The sequence below is a fragment of the Symphodus melops genome (assembly GCF_947650265.1).
Source record: "Symphodus melops genome assembly, chromosome: 18".
NCBI classification, from domain to species: domain Eukaryota; kingdom Metazoa; phylum Chordata; class Actinopteri; order Labriformes; family Labridae; genus Symphodus; species Symphodus melops.
In genome coordinates this window covers 11,150,517-11,170,850 of record NC_136708.1, presented here as the reverse complement: position 1 = coordinate 11,170,850, position 20,334 = coordinate 11,150,517, and the positions used below count along the sequence as shown (strand labels likewise).

General features: G+C 45.8%; 1 protein-coding gene across 1 annotated transcript; it reads left to right on the top strand.

Moving 5' to 3' along the window:
• Positions 1 to 60: 60 nt before the first annotated feature.
• On the top strand, positions 61 to 18,712 carry tax1bp1a (Tax1 (human T-cell leukemia virus type I) binding protein 1a). Its single transcript, XM_079367540.1, has 17 exons — positions 61 to 514; positions 1,642 to 1,856; positions 5,174 to 5,276; positions 5,971 to 6,161; positions 6,458 to 6,613; positions 9,655 to 9,803; positions 9,990 to 10,080; positions 10,185 to 10,370; positions 10,500 to 10,751; positions 10,831 to 11,022; positions 11,163 to 11,235; positions 11,709 to 12,214; positions 14,267 to 14,353; positions 15,231 to 15,417; positions 15,525 to 15,733; positions 16,436 to 16,518; positions 17,078 to 18,712. Exons 2-17 carry the CDS (start codon positions 1,668 to 1,670, stop codon positions 17,286 to 17,288), a joined length of 2,865 nt encoding a protein of 954 aa, XP_079223666.1. The 5' UTR covers positions 61 to 514; positions 1,642 to 1,667; the 3' UTR covers positions 17,289 to 18,712.
• The last annotated feature ends 1,622 nt before the right edge of the window (positions 18,713 to 20,334 follow it).

The following is a 20,334-nucleotide window of genomic DNA, read 5'->3' as shown; positions in this document are numbered from 1 at the left end:
GCCAATTGGATAAAGACAAAGGCGGGACATCCTGTACTTTTACTTCATGCCCTTTAACTGCCCCTGTATCCGTGTGTATTTTTGTAATTGTGAAATTATAATGGTTTTGAAAACGATATAATTCGTTTTTTATTTTAATTTTGATGTCTAGAACATGTTCCATCACTAGATAGACTGTCTACGTACTTGACAGTCACACTTATTATATAATTTTAAGTCGGATGGAACGCACATGTTTAAAGGGAGGGGAATTAACATTATATTTAGACGACTTCATCAGCATATACAGTCTATGTATCTCCTGACGTGGAGACATCTGCATCCCCTCCTCCTCCAGAGCATCCTCAGCATCCCTGAGACTTCCCTGCATCCCGGAAGTTATGCATCATCTGCTCTTCCAGGAAGAGACGCAGCATCGGCTTCAGCTTGAACAACAACGGAGACATTGCCAAAAAACATCAACCTGTCTGGAAGAAATTCGGAGTTATTACCAAGTGGCATTCATATGAAACGGGTACTTTTTCTATTTCAAGTTAAAAACACTCGTGTAATGTGTCAACACGCGCGAACCGACGGGGATAATGTTGAGCTAGCACATGACTTGACAACATGGCCTGTTCACAAGCTAATGTTAACTGCGTAACACCGTGAAGAAGATGATCTGGATACTTGTGACAGTATGCTGTAGTATATTTAAATGGTAGATTAGTCGAGAAACTTTAACTTGTAGCATGAAGACGACGTTATGATGGCTCGGTTTGTCGAGTTGGGCTTGAGTGTTAAACATGAGAGTCAGCTGGTTTGGATGTGTTGTCATGTAGGAGAGGATGAATGGATTAGTAACTCACTCACACTGGTGTGCTAGCTTAGTTTTGTGCTGCTTAAAACCAAATATACATGTTGGAGGGAAGAGTCTTCTAATAAATGATTCAAACATTTTTCTCCCCATGTTACTCTACGTTACAATAATAGCTCTGTTTTTACTGTACTTGCAGGGTAGTTCATTCTCACAATTGTTTGTCATTTGACTTTGAAATTTTAAGAGCTCCCTTGTCTGTAGTACAAGAGCACACACAAACAAACAAACACTAGAAGACTGTATGACTTTTCAATCAAAGTAATCTCAAACATGTTTTTGTTTTTTTTCCAATGCTCCGTGCCAATTGAAGACAGTGCACTTCTTGATCCGCAGCACTAGCACTGGCTTAAAGGCTCAAACTGTTAACAAAAGTGTTCTTTGTGCAATAAATAACAGTGAGGGATAAGCAATAGTTGAATGCAAAAAAAAAAAAAAACATGTAGCTGAGACTATTTTAAGACAGGTTGGTTTTATTTCGATCGCCAAAAATCAGAAAGTTGCCTCTGTGGTCTTTGCAGTCATTACATCACACAACGCCCTCTATCTATTGACCCATTTTTGTATCCAGAATATGGCTTGTCCCCCTGCTCAGAAGATGTTGAAGGTCTGTCTCTATATGCTTCATCTCTGCTTGGTGTTGTACTTATACTTGTAGATGAAGTGAGAACTTCAGAAACATATTTGATTGTATGTTTTTTTTTTTAACTACATTTGAACTTGCTCCTTTTCTTTACAGTACTGTTTGTACTACCGTTCTCCTCTGCTCCTCTTTTGCTCTACAGACCAATGAAGTGACCAACAGGATACAATGTCATCATTCCAGGTGGTGGACTCATCGCCAGGCAGCAGCGTCAGCGTCATGGAAACATCCAACTTTGCCCACGTGATCTTCCAAAATGTGGGCAAAAGTTTCCTGCCCCAAGCGCCCCTGGAGTGTCACTATACTCTGACCCCTTACATCACTCCCCACCCAAAAGACTGGGTGGGCATCTTTAAGGTAAATCATGCACGGCGCGGATGCTTCAAAGACATCGCTGAACGTGATCAACTACAGACCAGCCTTTTATTTTTATCCAAATCATAAAAGGAGATAGTTCAAGATTTGAACAATTCCCAGCCCATTTCATAAGTGTTTGTGACATGAATTATGTGTTATGGTTTTATTCATTGGCCTGAGCTTTTCAGTTGACACATTAACACATACTTCATGCCTGCACACTGCTGGTTCTGCTCTTCCCTACATGCCTAAAACCTCACCACAAGCTTTGGTGTGGTTGCCCTGCATGCAGAAAGAGGAAGAGTGTACATGGTGGGCTGTTTGCAGTCGGTCTCGCTGGGGGGCAAACATTTGGTGCTCTTAATGAACAACTCTGATTCTTATTAGGACCTCTTTTTTTTTTTTTTTTTCTTTTTTTTAACCTCTACTTCACTTGTGCCCCCCCCAGTCTTTCCATCAGTCTCCTCTCTGCTTCCTGCTAACCATACCTCCGCTCGGCAGCTCTTTTATCAAGGCCATCAAAATCTCACACATGATTAACAGGAAATGTGTACTAGGAAACTTAATGTCTCGTAAAGTTACAAAGACAAACATTTTATTGTTGTTTAAGAACTGACTTCAAATCCACCAGCTCAATTAAATAGGAATAAGGATGCTGGTTTTATATGGAAAAAAGTCAATTGGAAAATGTAATAGTTAATCCCACTAATGAAACGTGTTTGATGGTCGCTGCTTCATGACGGGGAACAAGCAGACCGTGCCCTCTTTCATCTTTTAGAGGCCCAGCTCCGCTTTTTTTTTTTCTCGATATGTATCGATTTAGTTCTTGAAAAATCTTTGCTGTTTGACTCTATATTAATATTTGCAGTTAACCATTCACCTCTTGATGATTCAGTCTTCTTGTAAGCGTATTAAGAGGTTTGTATATATGTCTGATTGTACAAGTAATGAACACCGATTGTGTTTGTGCTCGGGTTTCTTTGGGTATTCGGTGACTCTGATGTAAAAAAATCCACAGGAGGGTGGCGTCTTCAAAATGATTGATTGGATGTGACATCCTCACTGAGCACTGATGATCATCATCGATGAGTCTTTTTTTTTTTTTTTGCCTCCCAGAGGCAAAACCTTTGTGCAGGGATGACTCAGGGAGAGAGCATGTCTCCCCCTTTCACCGTGCACATCTGAAGGCGTTACCTGTCTACAGAGAGAGAGAGAGGGAGAGAGAGAGGGAGGCTCGCTATCAGGATGACTCAGACTGCAAAGGCAGACTTGCTTCATTTGAGTTGTGCACAGACACCCCCTAGTGGCGGAAAATGTTTATTGTCCCACAATAATGGTGCTGGAATCCCAAAAGCAGCTCCTGAATGGTGGTGTACGGTGCAGTGTATACACAGTAAACATCAACAGTGTACTCTCTTCAAGTTTGGCACATGGTCCATAATCATTATTCATTTCTCCTTCTCTTAAAAAAAAAAAAAAAAAGAAAGAACATATTTGTTTTCCCTTCTATGTCAGCTGAGTGCCTGATATAGTTTGTTTGAGTTGGATGTTTGACACACGCAAGCACGCACATACACAACTCCTTAAAAGCCCCGTGGAGGTTTTCGGTTGTGGCATGTTTGTTGGGTTGGCTGGGAGAAACCCGTTGTGTGAGTGTATAATTAACATGTCATCACACCGTTCCCTCACACCTTGGCTGAATGATTGATAGCTGCTTTGCCTGTGATTATTTTATAACATCACTCCAGTGCTGGAATGCCACACCATACCTAACCAAATGTCAGTCACCTTCACTCTGCAATTAGCGAAATTATTTATGTCTGTTCCTTCTGAAGCGAACACACGTGAGCGCACAAGCAGAGCTGGCGGGAGTCCACGGCCGCCGAGCTCCACTCCGAGATGCTGCTGGACGTGGAAGGAATGTTCTTGGCTTGTGCCTTCACTCTGACAATTACTATTTGTTCAGAATAGCATTATAGTCGCTGTAATGGCTTGATGTGGCAAACACTGCAATTAGATGTCATGCAACAACATTATCGAACCTGAAATTTTGACAATTGTTTGAGTAGCTCGGTTGATTTATAGTTGCTGGTTCGAAGCTTTAAGAGGCTTTGCCGTGTTTTGGGCTGTTCTTAATGATTCTTCTCCTCGAATGTTTTCTGTTTTAACATTGAATCCACTGAATGGATGGCTTGAATGTCAATTATTTAAATATTTACCTTTAAAAACGTCTCTATGTAAACATGCTGCTTGACATTAACTGGTATGTTGTAATTCCATCTTTAAAGGTTATGGCTGCTTTAAGATCAACAAAAGCAAGTCGCCCCTCCCAGCGTCTTTTGTGTCCTGTCCTGAACAGCCCTGTCGACCGCGTGTCAGGGGTTGATATGCAGCGAGGGTCCAGGAGAGAAATTGTCCCCCCCCCCCCCCTTACTCTTTTTTCTTTCTAAGACAGCTCCACAGGGCTACAGGTGGTTGGCTTCTCCGCAGCTGAAGTGGCGTTATATAATGTTACAAACGTGTATCGCACATGGGAGTTTGGAACGATGTGTGCGAGGGAGAGAGTGCGGTTGTGCGCGGCAGATTTACGACGCACGACCTGAGTTATGATGTTCACAACTCCCTTTCATCATCTGTCACCTCACAACACATGACATCCACGGAGCTGCATGTCCCTTGGCAGTTTGTGGCAAATTTTCACCTTTTCTTCCCTCATTCTTTCCCCCTTTTTGTTTCTCTCTCTCTCTCTCTCTCTCTCTCTCTCTCTCTCTCTCTCTCTCTCTCTCTCTCTCTCTCTCTCTCTCTCTCTCTCTCTCTCTCTCTCTCTCTCTCTCTCTTTCTCTCTCTCTCCCCGGTTGTCTTCATCCGTCTCACGAGTCTGTGCATGTGTGCGCAAAAGCCACATACGAAACCCAGCCGCCCCACCCCATACTCACACCTTCACTGCCCCTCTTTTAGTGTGAGCCCAAGAGGGGCAGGAACTGAGAGGAAGGAGAGAGGAAGAGGAAGAGGTGTTTCAAAGGAATGAGGGGCCTTGTGTTGAAATGCTCCCATTCTTCAAGTTTATTTAATCCTCCTGATGTTTTTATTTAATGTGTTTTTAAACATCAAACGGTTTTTTGTTGTTGTTGTTTTTTTGTTTGTTTTTTTTTACCAAAAAGTCATCCAGCTTAATAGTTTTTTGGTGGGTGTATTTTTCGGCATAATGTCCTGCTTTTCTCCGTCCAGTCAGCTGTTGTATTTTTCTGTTGCAGATTTTTTTTAAAAACCAAGACAAAAAAAACAACACCTTGTTCGTCCTGGTTTTTTATCCACAGGTAGGTTGGAGCACAGCCAGAGATTACTACACCTTCCTCTGGTCTCCTATGGTTGAAAACTACGAACCAGGAAGCACTGTGCACAGGACGGTGATGTTTCAAGGTACACGCACACACACACACACACACACACACACACACACACACACACACACACACACACACACACTATGTAAACCACTCTGCAGACCGAGGCTATTCCAAAGTAACTCCTCCATTTTACGGCGCATATAAAAACCAGCACTTTTATTTAATAAGGGAACACAACCACAAGCAGCGGCCTGGGACCTGAGCAACCCCCAAACCACTCTCTCACACACACACACACACACACACACACACACACACACACACACACACACACACACACACACACACACACACACAGGTTGCGAACTGGTTTTACTGGGCTTGAACGGTCAGATATTACACAGTGAAAATATGAGAGCATGCTGCGGTGTGTCAGTAGTCAGTAAAACCGGTTGGCTGTCGGATGTTCTGCACTTGTACTCCGCTGTCTCAGAGAAGCAGGCCTAACATGTGAACGGCGTTCCGCAGCTACCGGTGTTTTAAAATATGGACATAACATGAATGATTTGCATTTTCTGGAAGTTTAACTTGTTTTCTAGAAATGAATTTGTAAGGAGTACATGGTAGTGCTTTGCTTGGGCTTTCCTCCATTTTCAGATCAGGGCTTTTATTCCAGAAATAGTTCAGCCAAGCCGATACTAACAATTTACTTCATTCAGTTCGTATTTGATCACTTGCCTCAAACACAGACTCTTAACCCTTTGCAGGTTATTATGTCCCCAAATCTGATGGAGAATTCTACCAGTTTTGTTATGTCACCCATGCTGGTGACATCAGAGGAGCCAGCACGCCGTTCCAGTTCAGGTGTGCCACGCCCACCGAGGAGCTGCTTACTGTCACCGAGGACGACAGCAACTCAGACATACTGGTCGTCACCACCAAGAGTGGCCTGCTCGAGGTAAGACAAACAAATGGGGAAATAAAGGCCTATTTTTTCTGTTTTCTATCCTTTGGGTCTGTTTGGCAAGAAAAAGTCCCGATACGAGCCTCGGATGTCCCTGAGTATCTTTAAAAGGATTTAAAGGTTTGAAATCATTCAGCTATCACAGGGTTGTCGTTCTATGCGGGCCGTAGTCAGGAACAGAAAAAGGATGACGCGTAGTGTCTTGAACATAAGCATCCTACAGAGAGTAGGAACCATTCTCACCTTCTTCAGGGGGCCTCACCCTCTGTACCTCCTACCTTTCCTGGCAGCACGTGGAGGAGGCGCAGCAGGAGCGCAGGGAGCTGCTGAAGGCCATGCGCGTCCTCCAGGATGAGAAACTGCAGCTGCAGGAGGAGCACAAGCGACTGGCCAGGGAAAGGGAGCAGGAGAGGGAGACGTGCTGCTTGCTGAGGACACACAACCAGGTGAGGGGGGGAGGGGGGGTTATATACCGCTTTCAGCAAACAACACCTCCGGTTCCATGATTAAAAAGAGCCCTGCTTATTGTCCAATCACAACAGACACAGTCACAGATAGTTTTGATATGATATATTAGCCGACACATTTTCAGTTCCATTCAATCAAGTACACTTTTTTTTCACATTTTGATCAAAGGTGTCATCAAATCACAGGATTGCTCCAAGAATATACAAATGTTCGTCATTATCAGTCAAAGTCAGTAAAGCTGCATTTCAAATGACACACAGAGGCTCCAACAAACACTGACCCTCCTGGAGAGTTTCAGTGTGTTTGAACGTTTGTGTATTTGTATGCAGTGTGTGTATCGGGGGGGGGGGGGGGGGCTGTGTGTGTACATAAACAGACAATCCCTATTTGCACGTGTGTGTGGAGCCGGTTCCTCGCCACTGATCACAGGTCTGAAAACTTCAAAGGTCCGAATTTATGAATAATCTCTGACCATGTTTGAGAGACACACACGGAGCCTGTGTGTGTTTCTCTGTGTGTGTGTGTGTGTGTGTTTCTCTGTGTGTGTGTGTGTGTTAGTCTTTTTCTCCCTCTTTTTTAACGACCTGACTCAGTGGGCCAGAACGGAATTGGGAAGCAGTTTTCCTGGGCATCTGGCGTCAGGGACGATGCCATCACAACCGCAGAGTGAACAAACATGACGTCAAACACACAAACATACAGACACACACGCACGCACAAAAAATGCATGTACGCATACACAAACTGCCTTCCCCCCCCCTCTCTCTCCCCCACCCACCCACCATTCCCCCCCTTTTACTCTCACACTCACATTCAGGTTCCACACCACAAGGCCCCTCTAATATGCATTCACACATGCTCAAGCGCAAACACACACACACACACACACACAAACACACTCATTATGCCACCCGCTTGCAAACCCTTTTAGTCTGTGTGTGGAATGAGAGGAGGGTAGTCCACAAACCGCCCGCCTGACAAAAAAGCCCTGCCCAGCCTCAGGGACAAACACCACTCTGTCACGCGATTCAGTGGCCACTGCTTCCTCACTGCTTATTTTCTCCCTGTCTGTCAGTCCGTCTGTTCCCCGCGCTCCGTCCTTTCTTCATTTTTTTTTTTTTTTTTAACCTAGTGTCTGTTTCGAGCATTAAGACATCTGCATGACTTTGCAAGCTAAACAACATCGCCTAAAGGAAAGTCGCTACGAATTAAACCACGTAAAAAAAAAAAAAAAGAGTGGATCTTCTTTGATTGCCTCTTAATTCACCAACTGGGGTCAGATTTCATATTTTAGTATTTTATGAGTTACTCATTTGATAAGCGCGAACTTGGCTCTCTCACACTTTAACCCAGCAGTAAACTCAAAGAACCTCCATGACAAGCAGGAAGAGGTGAAACTCGGCCGAGAGTTCTCTCGGCCTGAATCCAGTCTCTTATCGCCCCCTAGTGCAGCTCAGCAGCGTGGCCTCAGAGTTCAGAGCGAGCTGCTCTCAGTTAGTCCGCTGCTCTCTCTCTCTCTCTCTCTCTCTCTCTCTCTCTCTCTCTCTCTCTCTCTCTCTCTCTCTCTCTCTCTCTCTCTCTCTCTCTCTTTTTCACAAAGGACAAAATCGCCATAAATTACGCGGTAATACACACACAAACACACTCTGTTATTACTGTGCTGCCTCTCATTCAACAGGCATGTCCATGTGTAATATACGACTTGTGCATGTGGTTGTGTGTGTGTGTTTTTTACAGTAGGTGTGTTAGCTCATGAAGCTGATGAAAATATCCCGAGTTTAACATGAAAACATAAGTACATATTTTGTGGCTGCTAATTTTATGACTACACTTTTTATAAGGTCTTTATGCACTGCTAAAGTACTTCCCAAACGCCAGCCATAAAAATCATACAGTAACAGAGTGCACAGAGCCAAGCCCAGAGGGAGGACGGCCGGAGAATGCATGGCTGTGTGCGTGTGCACTCAACGCCGTCCCTCTGTGTCCACATAGATTTGAATTTGTCCATGCATCTTTCTGCACTCGTGTGTGTGTGTGTGTGTGTGTGTGTGTGTGTGTGTGTGTGTGTGTGTGTGTGTGTGTGTGTGTGTGTGTGTGTGTGTGTGTGTGTGTGTGTGTGTGTGTGTGTGTGTGTGTGTGTGTGTGTGTGTGTGTGTGTGTGTGTGTGTAGTAAGAAGAAAAGGAGGAGGGTGTGCGCAAAAAGGTATGTTGTTCTGTCAAACACAATATTAACTATGGATGATTTAACGTCCTCCACTGCTGATTAGCAGCAAGTTCAAACAAGGCATTTCCTCAGCCGGCCCACCGCACGGAAAAAAACAGACCTCATATGATCTGTCGCACGCTCGCAGGAATGTCTCTCCCCTCGTACTCTACGACGTCTAAACACCTTTTCACCACAAGCTGAACGTCTTCACCCAGTTTCAAGAATTCAGTAACTTTAGCGTCGTGAGCGTGCGTTTCGTGCTCCTCGAGGTGCGCTCAGTCGGAATGAGTTATAACTGCTGTTTTGTGATTGATGGTTCGATAAGATCTCACCGGTCCCCTGAGGGGAAAATTCATGAGTTACACCTGCCCTTCCTACAGGCTGAGAGGTGGGAAACAGAAAAAAACAGTTATTCTTTTTATTACGATGAAACGCAAATAAACTAGGCTAATGAGATGTAAGTGTGTGTGTGTGTGTGTGTGGGGGGGGGGGGGTGCTTCTGTTTTATGAGGTGTGTTGCTGCCTTCTTATCCAGGTCGAACTTGTGAAGGAGATCTTGATCTTAAAGGGTTAATTACCGGGTTAATGAAAAGTGAAATAAAGAAATGATCGGTGTAATGAAAGCACATTGAAACTCTCACACCTACTTTATATGCAACATGACAGTCACCTGAAATGTCACCGTCTGTTAAGTATAACAAGTGTTGCGTCACTTCCTGTCTTCGTCCAGCACTCTTCAGCTTTCTCACTCCGTATCTGTGACTGGCTTCAGCACCTGTCACTCTGATCCACGGCTGCCTCTGTGTCCCACAGGAGCTGCTGCGCTCTTCACAGGGCCTGTCAGAAGAGCGCGAGGGGGTGAGGAGGAGGCTGACCGAGGCCACCGACCGGGTCCGCCAGCTGGAAGAGGACCTGCTGGGAGTCACCCAGAGGGGCCTGCAGAAGGAGACCGAGCTGGACTGGTGAGTTTAGAATGAAGGACAGGAGCCTTTAAGAATGGATTTGAGAAGGATTTCCCATCTCGACATCTTCATCTTTAAAGCTGCTACATCAAAAGAACAAACGATGAGAAGCAAACACACACACACACACACACACACACTTGTCAGTGAAGAGGTTTGACGTGAGACGGTGTTTTCATGTGACAGCCTGAGGGACCGTCTGAAGAAGCTGACAGCAGAGAGAGACAGCCTGGAGAGCCAGCTGAAGAACGATAAGGATGAAAGAGACCTGTACAAGGTGCGAAGAAAGTTCTTTACTAAAAAAACAAAAAAACAATACCTTTTTGACTGAAATTCTGTACTCTGACCTGGGCTTTATTCCCCTGTTCATCATACATGCAGGCCCACTTGCGCAGCACCGAGCTGGAGAACACTAAGCTCAGCGCAGAGCTGCAGATGCTGAAGGCGGTGGAGCTGAACCGGGAGGTGACCATTGCCCAGTTCCAGGAGGAGCTGGAGAGGCTCAGAATGTGTGTCGCACAGAGGGACAGCCTGGAGAAGGAGCTGCTGGCACACAAGGCGGACAAGGTAGTCGAGGGTTTGAATATGTCGGCGTCATGAAAATCAGAAATCAAGTGAACAGCTTTGAGGATTGTCTTGTGTGCGGGCGTTTATAAGGCATTTTATTGATCACACTTGTTTTTGGTAAATCGACAGGCAGAGCTGGCCCGTGTGCGCGAGCACCTCCGTCAGGCAGAGGAGCAGCTCCAGGCGTCCCGGCAGCAGGCCTCCCTGCTGGCCTCGGAGCTCCGCGACTCAGCCAGCGCCAGAGACCACACAATGACCGAGCTGTACCGGGCCCGCTTGGAAGCCGACAAGCTCCGTGCCAGTCTGGCTGACGCTCAGGCCGAGTGCCAACGCATGGAGAGTCAGCTGGACCGCATGAGGAGCACCGCACATAAGGAGGTGGTGAGTGTCAAACATCCTCACTCCGTGTGCCCGTCTCTGTATTACAGAGCGCTGACCGGGCGTTCCCTCTCGTTTCCAGGGTGTGGGGACGAGCGGGGAGATGGCGCCCGGCGTGACGGTGGTGTCGGAGGCAGAGGCCGAGCTGCAGAGAGAGGTGGAGGAGCTGAAGCTGCGTCTCCACATGGCCGCAGAGCACTACAAGGAGAAGTACAGGGAGTGTCAGCGCCTACGCAGGCAGGTAGCAAAACTGAACACGACTGAGTCACAGGGGGTGAGTACGAGCTAGATAAACACCCAGCAAAAAACAAACAAAAAAAACTACGATCACACAATCTCACATTCAGGTTCATATTGGTGTTGTTGAAAATGATCCCTGAAGAAATAATGTGTGTGTGTTTGTTGTTTTTGCAGGAGCCAAAGAGAAATGTATCCACTGAGACAACACTGGAGCCACTGACACCGAGTCCAGAGTCCCCAACAGATGGTACACACACACACACACACACACACACACACACACACACACAGACACGCACGCACGCACGCACACACGCGCACTCACTTAACTACAGAAGCACCTCATCAGTTTGTTACATCCCGTGAATATAAATGAATCTATATCAGAAATCAACAGTTGCATGGAGGTGTACAGTTTAAATCACATCATGCAAAGGAAAGGTAGTACGTCAAGATTTTCCACTAACCGTATTTTCAGTCCAGAGTGAAGGAGTGTAATTACACGACATGATGAAGCGTTTGTGAGTTACTTTCGCTCGACTGGACGAAACACACTAAGGTGCAACTCAACAACAACACTCGTTCTTATAGATGATGAATGCTATCAGAAGGTGTTAAGCCATGGTTAACTGAGAGTCATGACTGGAACTTAAAATGTCAGCACTCTTTTTCTTTTTCTTTTTTTGAATTACAACCACTCTTTGTGTTTTGTGTTTACAGGAAATATAGCTGCTGCAGTCCTACAAGGAGCCACTGAACTGACAATCACTCCAGAACACAGTGACAGGGAGTCCACACACGTAGATTTATACTCCAGCACAGAGAGGGAAGACAATCAGAGGGGGGAAATGCAGATGGAGAGCGCTGAGGCGAAGGCTGAGGGAGAAACCAATCCAGTCGGAGACAAAGAGGAGAAGAAGGACAGCCTGCCAGAAGAGAGCCTCAGGATGACGAGCTGGGTGGAGGTGCAGAACGAGGCGACAAGCGCCAAAGAAGAGAAGACGCTAGGCGAGGCGGAGGCGCCGCGGAAGGCAGACGAGGCGAGGGACGTTTCGGAGGAGCGTGTGCTGCTGGAGGCGAAGGCGAGGAATGCGGGGGAGGCGGAGAAGGAGCAGAGTCGCTCGGTGGAGGAGGAGCTGGCGATGATGGAGGAGAAGTGGAGGGAGCAATGTGCAATCAACGAGACGCTCAAACAGCGCCTGGCTGACGAAGAGGAACGATTCAGGGTATGCTTTCACAGAAGGGCAGAAAGATGAGCCGCTGTGTCCTCGAGCAAGGCACCGAGTGAACCCTCAACACACTTTAAATGTAGATTAAAACAGAATCTAGTGGTTCTCAACTGGTCAAACTTCCAAGACCAGCCATCACCATTCCCTTTTTTTTTTTTTTTTTTTTTTAATACCTCCAGCGGTCCAAAAGCCCACTTTGAGGTCCCAACCAATAATCAGCCAGTACTTCAAATAGTTCTCATAGTTCGTGCTTCTTCATTTTTCAACATTTCGAGTCCATTCAAATGTCGGTCTATTTAAACCAATGAGTCAGTCTCACACTGGCTGCAGTCAAAAACACAAAGGAAGCACGAGGAGGCTTTTATCCCTGGCAGCACTTTGATAGATAACCAATTGAACTGTCGTGTTAATTGGCTCATAAACGCGGGAACACGTTCTAGAAACAGTTGACTTGCACTGACCTGGTGACTCCGAGCACAAACACGACCCACTGTGTCAGCCGATGTGTGTGGTACGTCGTCTGCGCGGCGTTGACTCCACACCCAGCACTTGAGCCGCTTGCGTCTACACCGGGGCCTGTTGCGTTTTGTGAACATCGAAACCAAAGTACCTGCCGGCATTTCATCTTCGCTGAGTGAGTGTGTGTTTATCGGCGCTGTAAATAAAGCTCTCCCCTGTCTTTGATAGAGTCTCCTGTCTGAGGCGAGCGCCCCGGGCTCACAGCCTCCCTTAATGGCCCCGGAGACTGACAAGACAAGGCAGCCGCCGAGCACCGTGCTTTACGGCTGTTTACATCAGCCACCCAGAGGAAAGAGCGAGGGGGGGAGGGGGAGGGGGGGGGGGGGGGGGGGGGCGGGGGGGTAGAGAAGGGAGACAGTGAGGGAGCACAGAAATCCACTGTTGCAGAATCCCTCCACCTGAACTTAACCTCCTAACACTGCGCCGTAAATTAATGAAAGGGGGGGGGGAGGGTAAGAGTCTAGGATAGGAGATGAAAGGGGAATCAAGAGGGAGAGGGGGGAAAAAAAAAGAAGCAAACTGAATTTAAGAGTGAAACAAGCTGGGCAGACTGATGGACACGAAGCAGAAAGAGAAGCCGGCGGGAGGAGGGGAATTTGGACCCCTTTCGTAACGGGATCAAATAAGAGAGCCGTGTAAACTCTCCCACAGAGTGAGCCCTGTGAGAAAGTGCCCAGATTTACTACGACGCCCCAGACCTGCCCTGCACACACACACGCACACGCTCACGCTCACGCTCTCTGTGGCGTTACAGTAAAGCAGCACACGTTTGACTCGGCTCCAGGTTAAATAAAACTCGACTGAACAAATATCGTGTTCCTTTGCCGGTCTGCCTACCGATGTCTCACTTTGCTCTGTAAACACAAAGGCAGATGATGTACAACCTGATAGCACAGAAAACAGAAAGGAAGGACGAGCGAGTCCTTGAAAGGTTTTTTGAGTTGAAACTATTTCATCTGCAACTGTTTAACTGGCCGAGGACAGAAAGAGAGTGGTTTGGATTCCTCTCTAAACTTCTAGATGAGTCTCCTCATTTTAGTATTCAGCCTCTGCTTTTTTGTCTTTACTTTCCAGAAGTCACTCATCCATAGTTCTTGTATGTAAATATAATGCTTGGCTTTGTCACTTATTCTTTTATTTCCAAAGATACAGTAGCTTCAATGGAACGATGGAGCGATCGCGTCCTTCATGAATCAAAAACACCAAATGATGTCTGATTCGGCTTCCTTGTTGATTCTCTTCTTTTTTTATGTTCTTGTAAAGCGCTCGTCGCTTAGCTTTGTGACACATACTGGAAGTTGAGATAAAACATGAAAAAAAAAAAAAAAAAAAGTGATTTTGATGAATTAATCGTCGATGAAAGACGTTGGAAGTTGCAGCTCTGCTTTGTTTTCTAGCCCATAATGTCAGCAGGGGACTCTCTCACAGAAACCCGACTGCTTATTTAAATGATTGTTGTTTCTTGTAGAGGAACCTTAATGACAAGTTATGTTCTTGATGTTTTTGTTGTATGTTTTTTTTTGTCTGTAGGTGTTAATGGCAGAGCGGGCCAGCGAGGTGACGGAGCTGAAACGCAACCTGGCCCAGGCTCTCCGAGACAAGGAGCAGCTACAGGAGGTGCAGCACCGGGCGGACACTGTTTCTCACCTCTTCACAGTCGAAAACAGGGAAACTCTTCATTCCAAAGTGTTACATGGAGAAAGTTTTATTTTCTGAAAAAGGCGAGGCGTTACATCTCAACCTGTAGTTGTGACAGTAGAGATGTTGGCTCTCAGTTTGAAGTCCATGTGGGGATCTTCACATTCAATTAAAGGAGCTCCAGTGCAGTGTAGAAACTCCTTCCCCTCTCCTCACTCCCCACTAATTAATACACCTATACTTGCTTCTTTTGCCCGCTGATACAGTGCCATTAGACGGAGCAAATGCCACGCGACGTGTCTGTTTCACCTTTCCAACCTCGGTTTAAATGTTAAACCTGATAGCTGTGCACTAATGAAGTCTTTAAGGGAGGAGGTCAGGGGGGGGAGTAAGGACAGGAAGGAGGGAGCCAGCGAGTGCCTCCATCGGCAAAGCGAGAGCAGTGGGAGCCCAAGTCTGACACCTATTACAGTAATGAGTAGGGTACTAATGCTCGTGCTTCAGATATAATCACAAAGGGCAGAAACAATGTAGAGGGAAACTTAACTCAGAGCTGAAAATGCTGAACTCCCTGAGTGGTAAAAAAAAAAAAAAAAAAAAAAAGAGCCGAGGGAACATTTCCCAGATTCCTTTCGCACATTTCTTCGAGGCAATCACTCTGTCGTCAGCGAGAGAATGTTTGGCATGTGTGCAAAGCAAATATCCGCCGACGGGAATTGAAGAAAGGACGAGAAATATCGATCCGAACATCACGCATGTGAAGATGGAACATCGGGAAAAAAAACATTTGTAGGGGTAGACGTCACTCGCTGAAAGAAATGTGCCCAGTTTGACATGTTTACTGTGTCACCTCCAGGAGCTGCAGCGCTACGTGTGCAGGCAGAGGGAGCAGGAAGCCTGTGTTCAGGGTGCTGAGCTGAGGCAGCCCATGTTGCTGCGCTACCCGCTTCCATACCCACAGGACCCCTCTCCTCCACCGCTGGTGCCACAGAGGCCCGCGGAGCTGCAGTACGGCAATCCTTACTCCACAGACGCCACAAGAGGTGGGAGGAATTCAAACTCTAACGAACGCGTCTTCTATTTTGCCTTTAACTCAGGTCTATAACAGTTGAATGTTGTTGTCTTTTTTTTTTTTTTTTTTTTTTTTTAGATCGGGTGGATGCTGCGCTGTCTCCTGAGCACATGTCCCGCCCCCCACCTGAAGCCCCGACCTGTACCCCTCCCTGTGCACCCCCAATCACACCCCCGAGTCCAAGTGCAGGAGCTCCAGACTGGAACCAAGAGGTGGTCTGCATGCAGCCCACTCGCAGCTCCACCCCACCCGAAGGCCTGGAGCACCCGGCCAATGAGACAAAAAAAGTGAGAGCGGGCAAACATCCTGCCGCCATAACAAACTGCCTCAGTCAGCAAACATTGAGATGCAATAAATTACAAAGCCTGAAATTAATTAGGTTCATTTCTTTACTCAGCACTACTTTAATCACATGACTTGTTTTCAGGATATTCGTCTGATAATGGAACCCTTTTTTTAATCCAACATAAACACACAACATACTAAATATCATGGCAGCGTCTGAGTTCTAATCCTCTCTTTGTGTTTTCTGCAGACGTTCAGTTCTCTCTCTCTCTCTCTCTCGCTCTCTCTCTCGCTCTCTCTCTCTCTCTCGCTCTCTCTCTCGCTCTCTCTCGCTCTCTCTCTCTCTCTCTCTCTCTCTCTCGCTCTTTCTCTCTCTCTATAAAGGGAACAGTGGCTTGCCCTTAGAAGCAGAATCTCTGAACTCATGTGGTCAAGGCTCATGATGAAGAGGACAGAGCTGACAGAGTAATTAGGGCAGATTTTGCAATGGGTCAGACCCGAGATCAGTTAGTAACGCTTAAATACACACTACCGTCTTTGGTAGTTTTGTTATTTTCAAACCCCTTCAGCCTGTTCTGTCTTTTTTTTTTTTTTTTTTTTGGTTGACATGGTGAAGGATGTGTTCCTGTGCACAGAGTACTATAAGCATAAAATCAGACCTCAGTTTCAACCTCTCCGTGTGCGTTTGTTTTTTTGTTTCGAAGGCTGCTGACGGGGCTCAGCCGTCCTGTGACCACCAGGCCAGCAGACGCAGCGAAACCCGGAGCAGCTTCTGTTTTGATTCCAGGTAATGTGAGAACACGCGCACTCAATGATGAATGTGAAATAAACATGCGTTAAAATCAGTTTCTTTCTCTAGAAGCCGCATGACGGCAACGGATGCAAAAACGATGACATGGCTAAAAATAGAGTCAAGAGAGGAGCTGCGAATGATAAGAACAACATGAGCCGAAAAGCCGACTTCACAGTAACAGTGGCACTTTTCAAGTCATGCGAGGCTCAAGGGTCGATCTTTCCATCTCAGATACGAGATCGAAATAAATGACACCACTGGAACACATTCATTCATTTTTGAGTGAATGACATTTTAGCTCAGAAGGAGCAACCACAGCTCCTTATCTTTACTACTCCGTTTGTTAAGTAAAGAAGATATGTTGTTGAAACAATTGAACTGAAAATTACAAAAGTTTTTGATCTAAAGTCAAAAATATGGAACAAAACCAACAGCAGCAAAAATGACACACAAGACTCAGACGTGATTACTTAAAGATAATCTGTATGAAATCAGAGTTGACACTAATCAGTCTGTCATCTGTCTTGCCCTCCCTTCCCTTTTCCTTTCGCAGGAGTGACGTCCATAAGCGCTGTCCGTTATGCGAGGTGATCTTCCCGCCCCACTTCGAGCAGCGCAGCTTCGAGCAGCACGTCGAGAGCCACTGGAAGGTCTGCCCCGTCTGCTCGGAGCAGTTCCCCCTCAACTGCCAGCAGCAGCTCTTCGAGAGACACGTCCTCACGCACTTTGACGGCCACGTGCTCAACTTCGAGCAGATTGAATGAAAGGATGCAGAGGAATATTGATAATTTAGAAAAGAAAAAAAAAGAAAAGAGTGTGTTGTCAGCTATTAGTTCATTATGATTGGGGTTCAGTTAAGTTGTCCCGTTGACACACTATCACTAGCACTTTTTTTGCAATCTTAACACAACTTAGAATGTAGTCGACAGTTGGCGACTCCACCTAGATTATCTGTCACTTTATTACACAGTGGGTCAGTGGATCACTGGTGAAAAAGTGCCATGGTCCTTTACTTTTGTATTATGGTATGCTCATTTTTCTGCTGTGATGGAGTAAAACACCAGTGGTAGTGCATGCATTAATTCTGCGATCATGACCATGAATGGAAAGCTGAAAACCGAGTTAGAAAAGAAGATAATGTCAAAGTCTGTGTTCTTAAAGCGCGCAGAGAAATCCTCTCCAAAGACTCTGAATCTGTTGTCATAAAAGAGCCAATCTCTCTTTAATTGTCCTCACGGTGGAAGCTCAAAAAGGTTGAAAAAAAAAAAAAAAGGAACAAGATTTTCTCCAAGTGTAAATGCAGAGGCAGCCATGACGAGTGTTCGTGTCATTGAAGAGGACGGTGGTGATTCTTTTTGACTTGAACTGGAAGAGATCTATGATTTCTCTACCAAACTGAAGTATTACTGTATGTATGATAGTGTTTTTGAAAAAAAAAAAATCATGAAAAGGTTGAAACAGAAACCGCACGACGTTTTCATGTATCTGCACTAAAAAAAAGGCTTTACTCTGAATGTACTGTACATATGAAAACGAGCATAAGTCGGTGGAGAGACTTGTTGTGACCCCGCCTCCCTTTTATTGTGACCTCCTTCATGTTTGCGTGATCAAAGATTGGTCAGATGTTGGTCTTTTGATTTAATTGGAGAAGTCCTCTAAATAACTCGCAGGACACTTCGTTTTAAGAGATGAAAGTAGGATTGTAAGGAAGAAGTCATTCTGTGCAGGTTCATGTCATGAGTGAGTGTCCTTCGTGTCCACTGGGCTCCATCACACAGCTTTCTATTTTCTGTCATTAGAGCGACTCCTCCTCCTGACAGTGTTGTATTCAGGCTTGGGAAAAAAAAAAGCAAAACCGCACATGCCCAGTAATCACAAGGCAATCGTGTTTGTACGTCATGTGTCCAACGCAGCCCTTTTCATGTGAGAGAAAGGTGAAAAAAAAGTTTGCACTGCAAAGATCTTTATGAATAAATTAAGCTTGTCTTAATTCATTTGACCGTTCTGTTTTATTTGTGTTGAAAGTGAAGAAATGATGAAAAGACCAAGCTTGAAAGCATTTTACTTTATTTTTTCTTGGGTTTTTTTAAGTTTCTTGTTTACATTTAAGCAGCTTCTCTTTTATATAGAAAGACAGTTTGACATCATTTACAAGTTACTCTGCCCAGAACCTGTCCCCCCCCCCCCCCCCCCCCCAATACAAAAAGGAAACAATGGTCTCCACGTTACATACGAAAATATAATTTAAAAGCACTTGACAACAGACACGTTACAATACATTCACTGTACACGGTACTGGAATATTGAATCCCCTCCCTCGTCCCCTCCTTCTGCACACAGCCTCTGCTCCTCCACTCCCGTATTTATAATACTGCCATTGGGCCCTTGTGAAGAGCCAGATCTGTTGCCATGGTGACGGGAATGTCAGTGAAGCGGGGATGGTTTTACGAGTGTTTGACAGACCAACAGGAGACTGTAGGTCTCATCCGGTCTCTGCTCTGATCCCAACCAACAGAAGGTGTTCCCCTTCGCTGAAAGGCAGGAATGAAGCTTCTCTAGTCAGTTAGATCCATTCAGAAAAGAACTAGGAATCTTTCAGGTCACATTTGTGCTTATTTGTTAGGTAGCACTGCTTAAAGGTGGTATGTATGGTCCGTATGGTACGGACGATGAGTAAAGCAGGAAGTGACAAACGACAGGGTTAAATGTTAGAATTAGGGCTTGAATAGATTCAGGTACACAAGGAAAAAATAGAGTTTAGTTAAGTGTCTTTGCGTAGCTAATGCTGTGGTTTCCATGGCAACAGCAGCTGGGAGGACATGAGCAGGGTGTGTGCATGTCAGAGGTCACTGTACCCATCAAATGAAATAAAACAAAAACAAATGGGAATGCAGATTGAGCTCATGAGCCCCTGCAGGTTAGAACATGATGTCATGGCTCAATGTAACTTGGCACACTGTGCAGCGCTGCATGACACCGCTTTTGTTTTTCTAGAGGCAATGAATGATGAAATCCCAGTCAGGGGCAACAAGTTGGCCGATGCTAAACTACATGATGCAACACAGCCGGCAGACAATCCAGCCATCCTGCTCTACAGGAGCCGAACCGGCGACCCGGCAGCAAAAGACATCCAAGCACTGTCACACACAAAATACAGTCTATAGGCTGACCAGATGGAAACTGCTGATAAACACACACGCACACACACACGCACGCACACACACACACACACACACACTTACAGCACACATTGAACTGGAATGGTCTTCTACAACACGCACAAAAAAGACAGTGTGCAGATGGTAATCTCTTTCTGATATGACACCCCCCCCCCCTTTTCTTCTTTCACACATTATTCCTCTTGTTACGACACAGAAAGCATGCACGAAAACATTCAATGTACATCAACTCGAGCGCACATTTCAGAGGCGCGACTAGGTTGAAAATCATACCACACATTTTGCGACCTCCAGAGTGAAAGTGTTACGACTGCCCTCCCCCCCTCCCTCCCTTCCCCCCTCCCACCCCCTCGTCAGGCACATGGTATGGTCAATGTTTGGCAGTGGAGAGCTGTTGGCAACAATCATGGAAAACAACCAAACTAAACACCAACAAAGATCTTGGCAACTGGAATAAAGTATGATTCTGAAGTCTCTTGAACGCAGCTCTGGCACTCTGAATGAGGACACGTGGAATGCAAGGATGACAAAAAAAAAAGTTTCAGATATGAATTACTGGCCTGGGCCTCTTATCGAATACGTCCAGCACCGAGGGTCCCCTTCCTGATCCACAGTAAATAAATCGCTCACA

Bases quoted from the DNA above. Each gene is read 5' to 3' on its own strand.
- tax1bp1a (XM_079367540.1), top strand. From the start codon at position 1,668: ATGTCATCATTCCAGGTGGTGGACTCATCGCCAGGCAGCAGCGTCAGC. The intron at 6,614-9,654 runs GTGAGGGGGGGA...TGTGTCCCACAG, and splicing joins TGCTGAGGACACACAACCAG to GAGCTGCTGCGCTCTTCACA. The intron at 15,418-15,524 runs GTGGGAGGAATT...TTTTTTTTTTAG, and splicing joins CTCCACAGACGCCACAAGAG to ATCGGGTGGATGCTGCGCTG.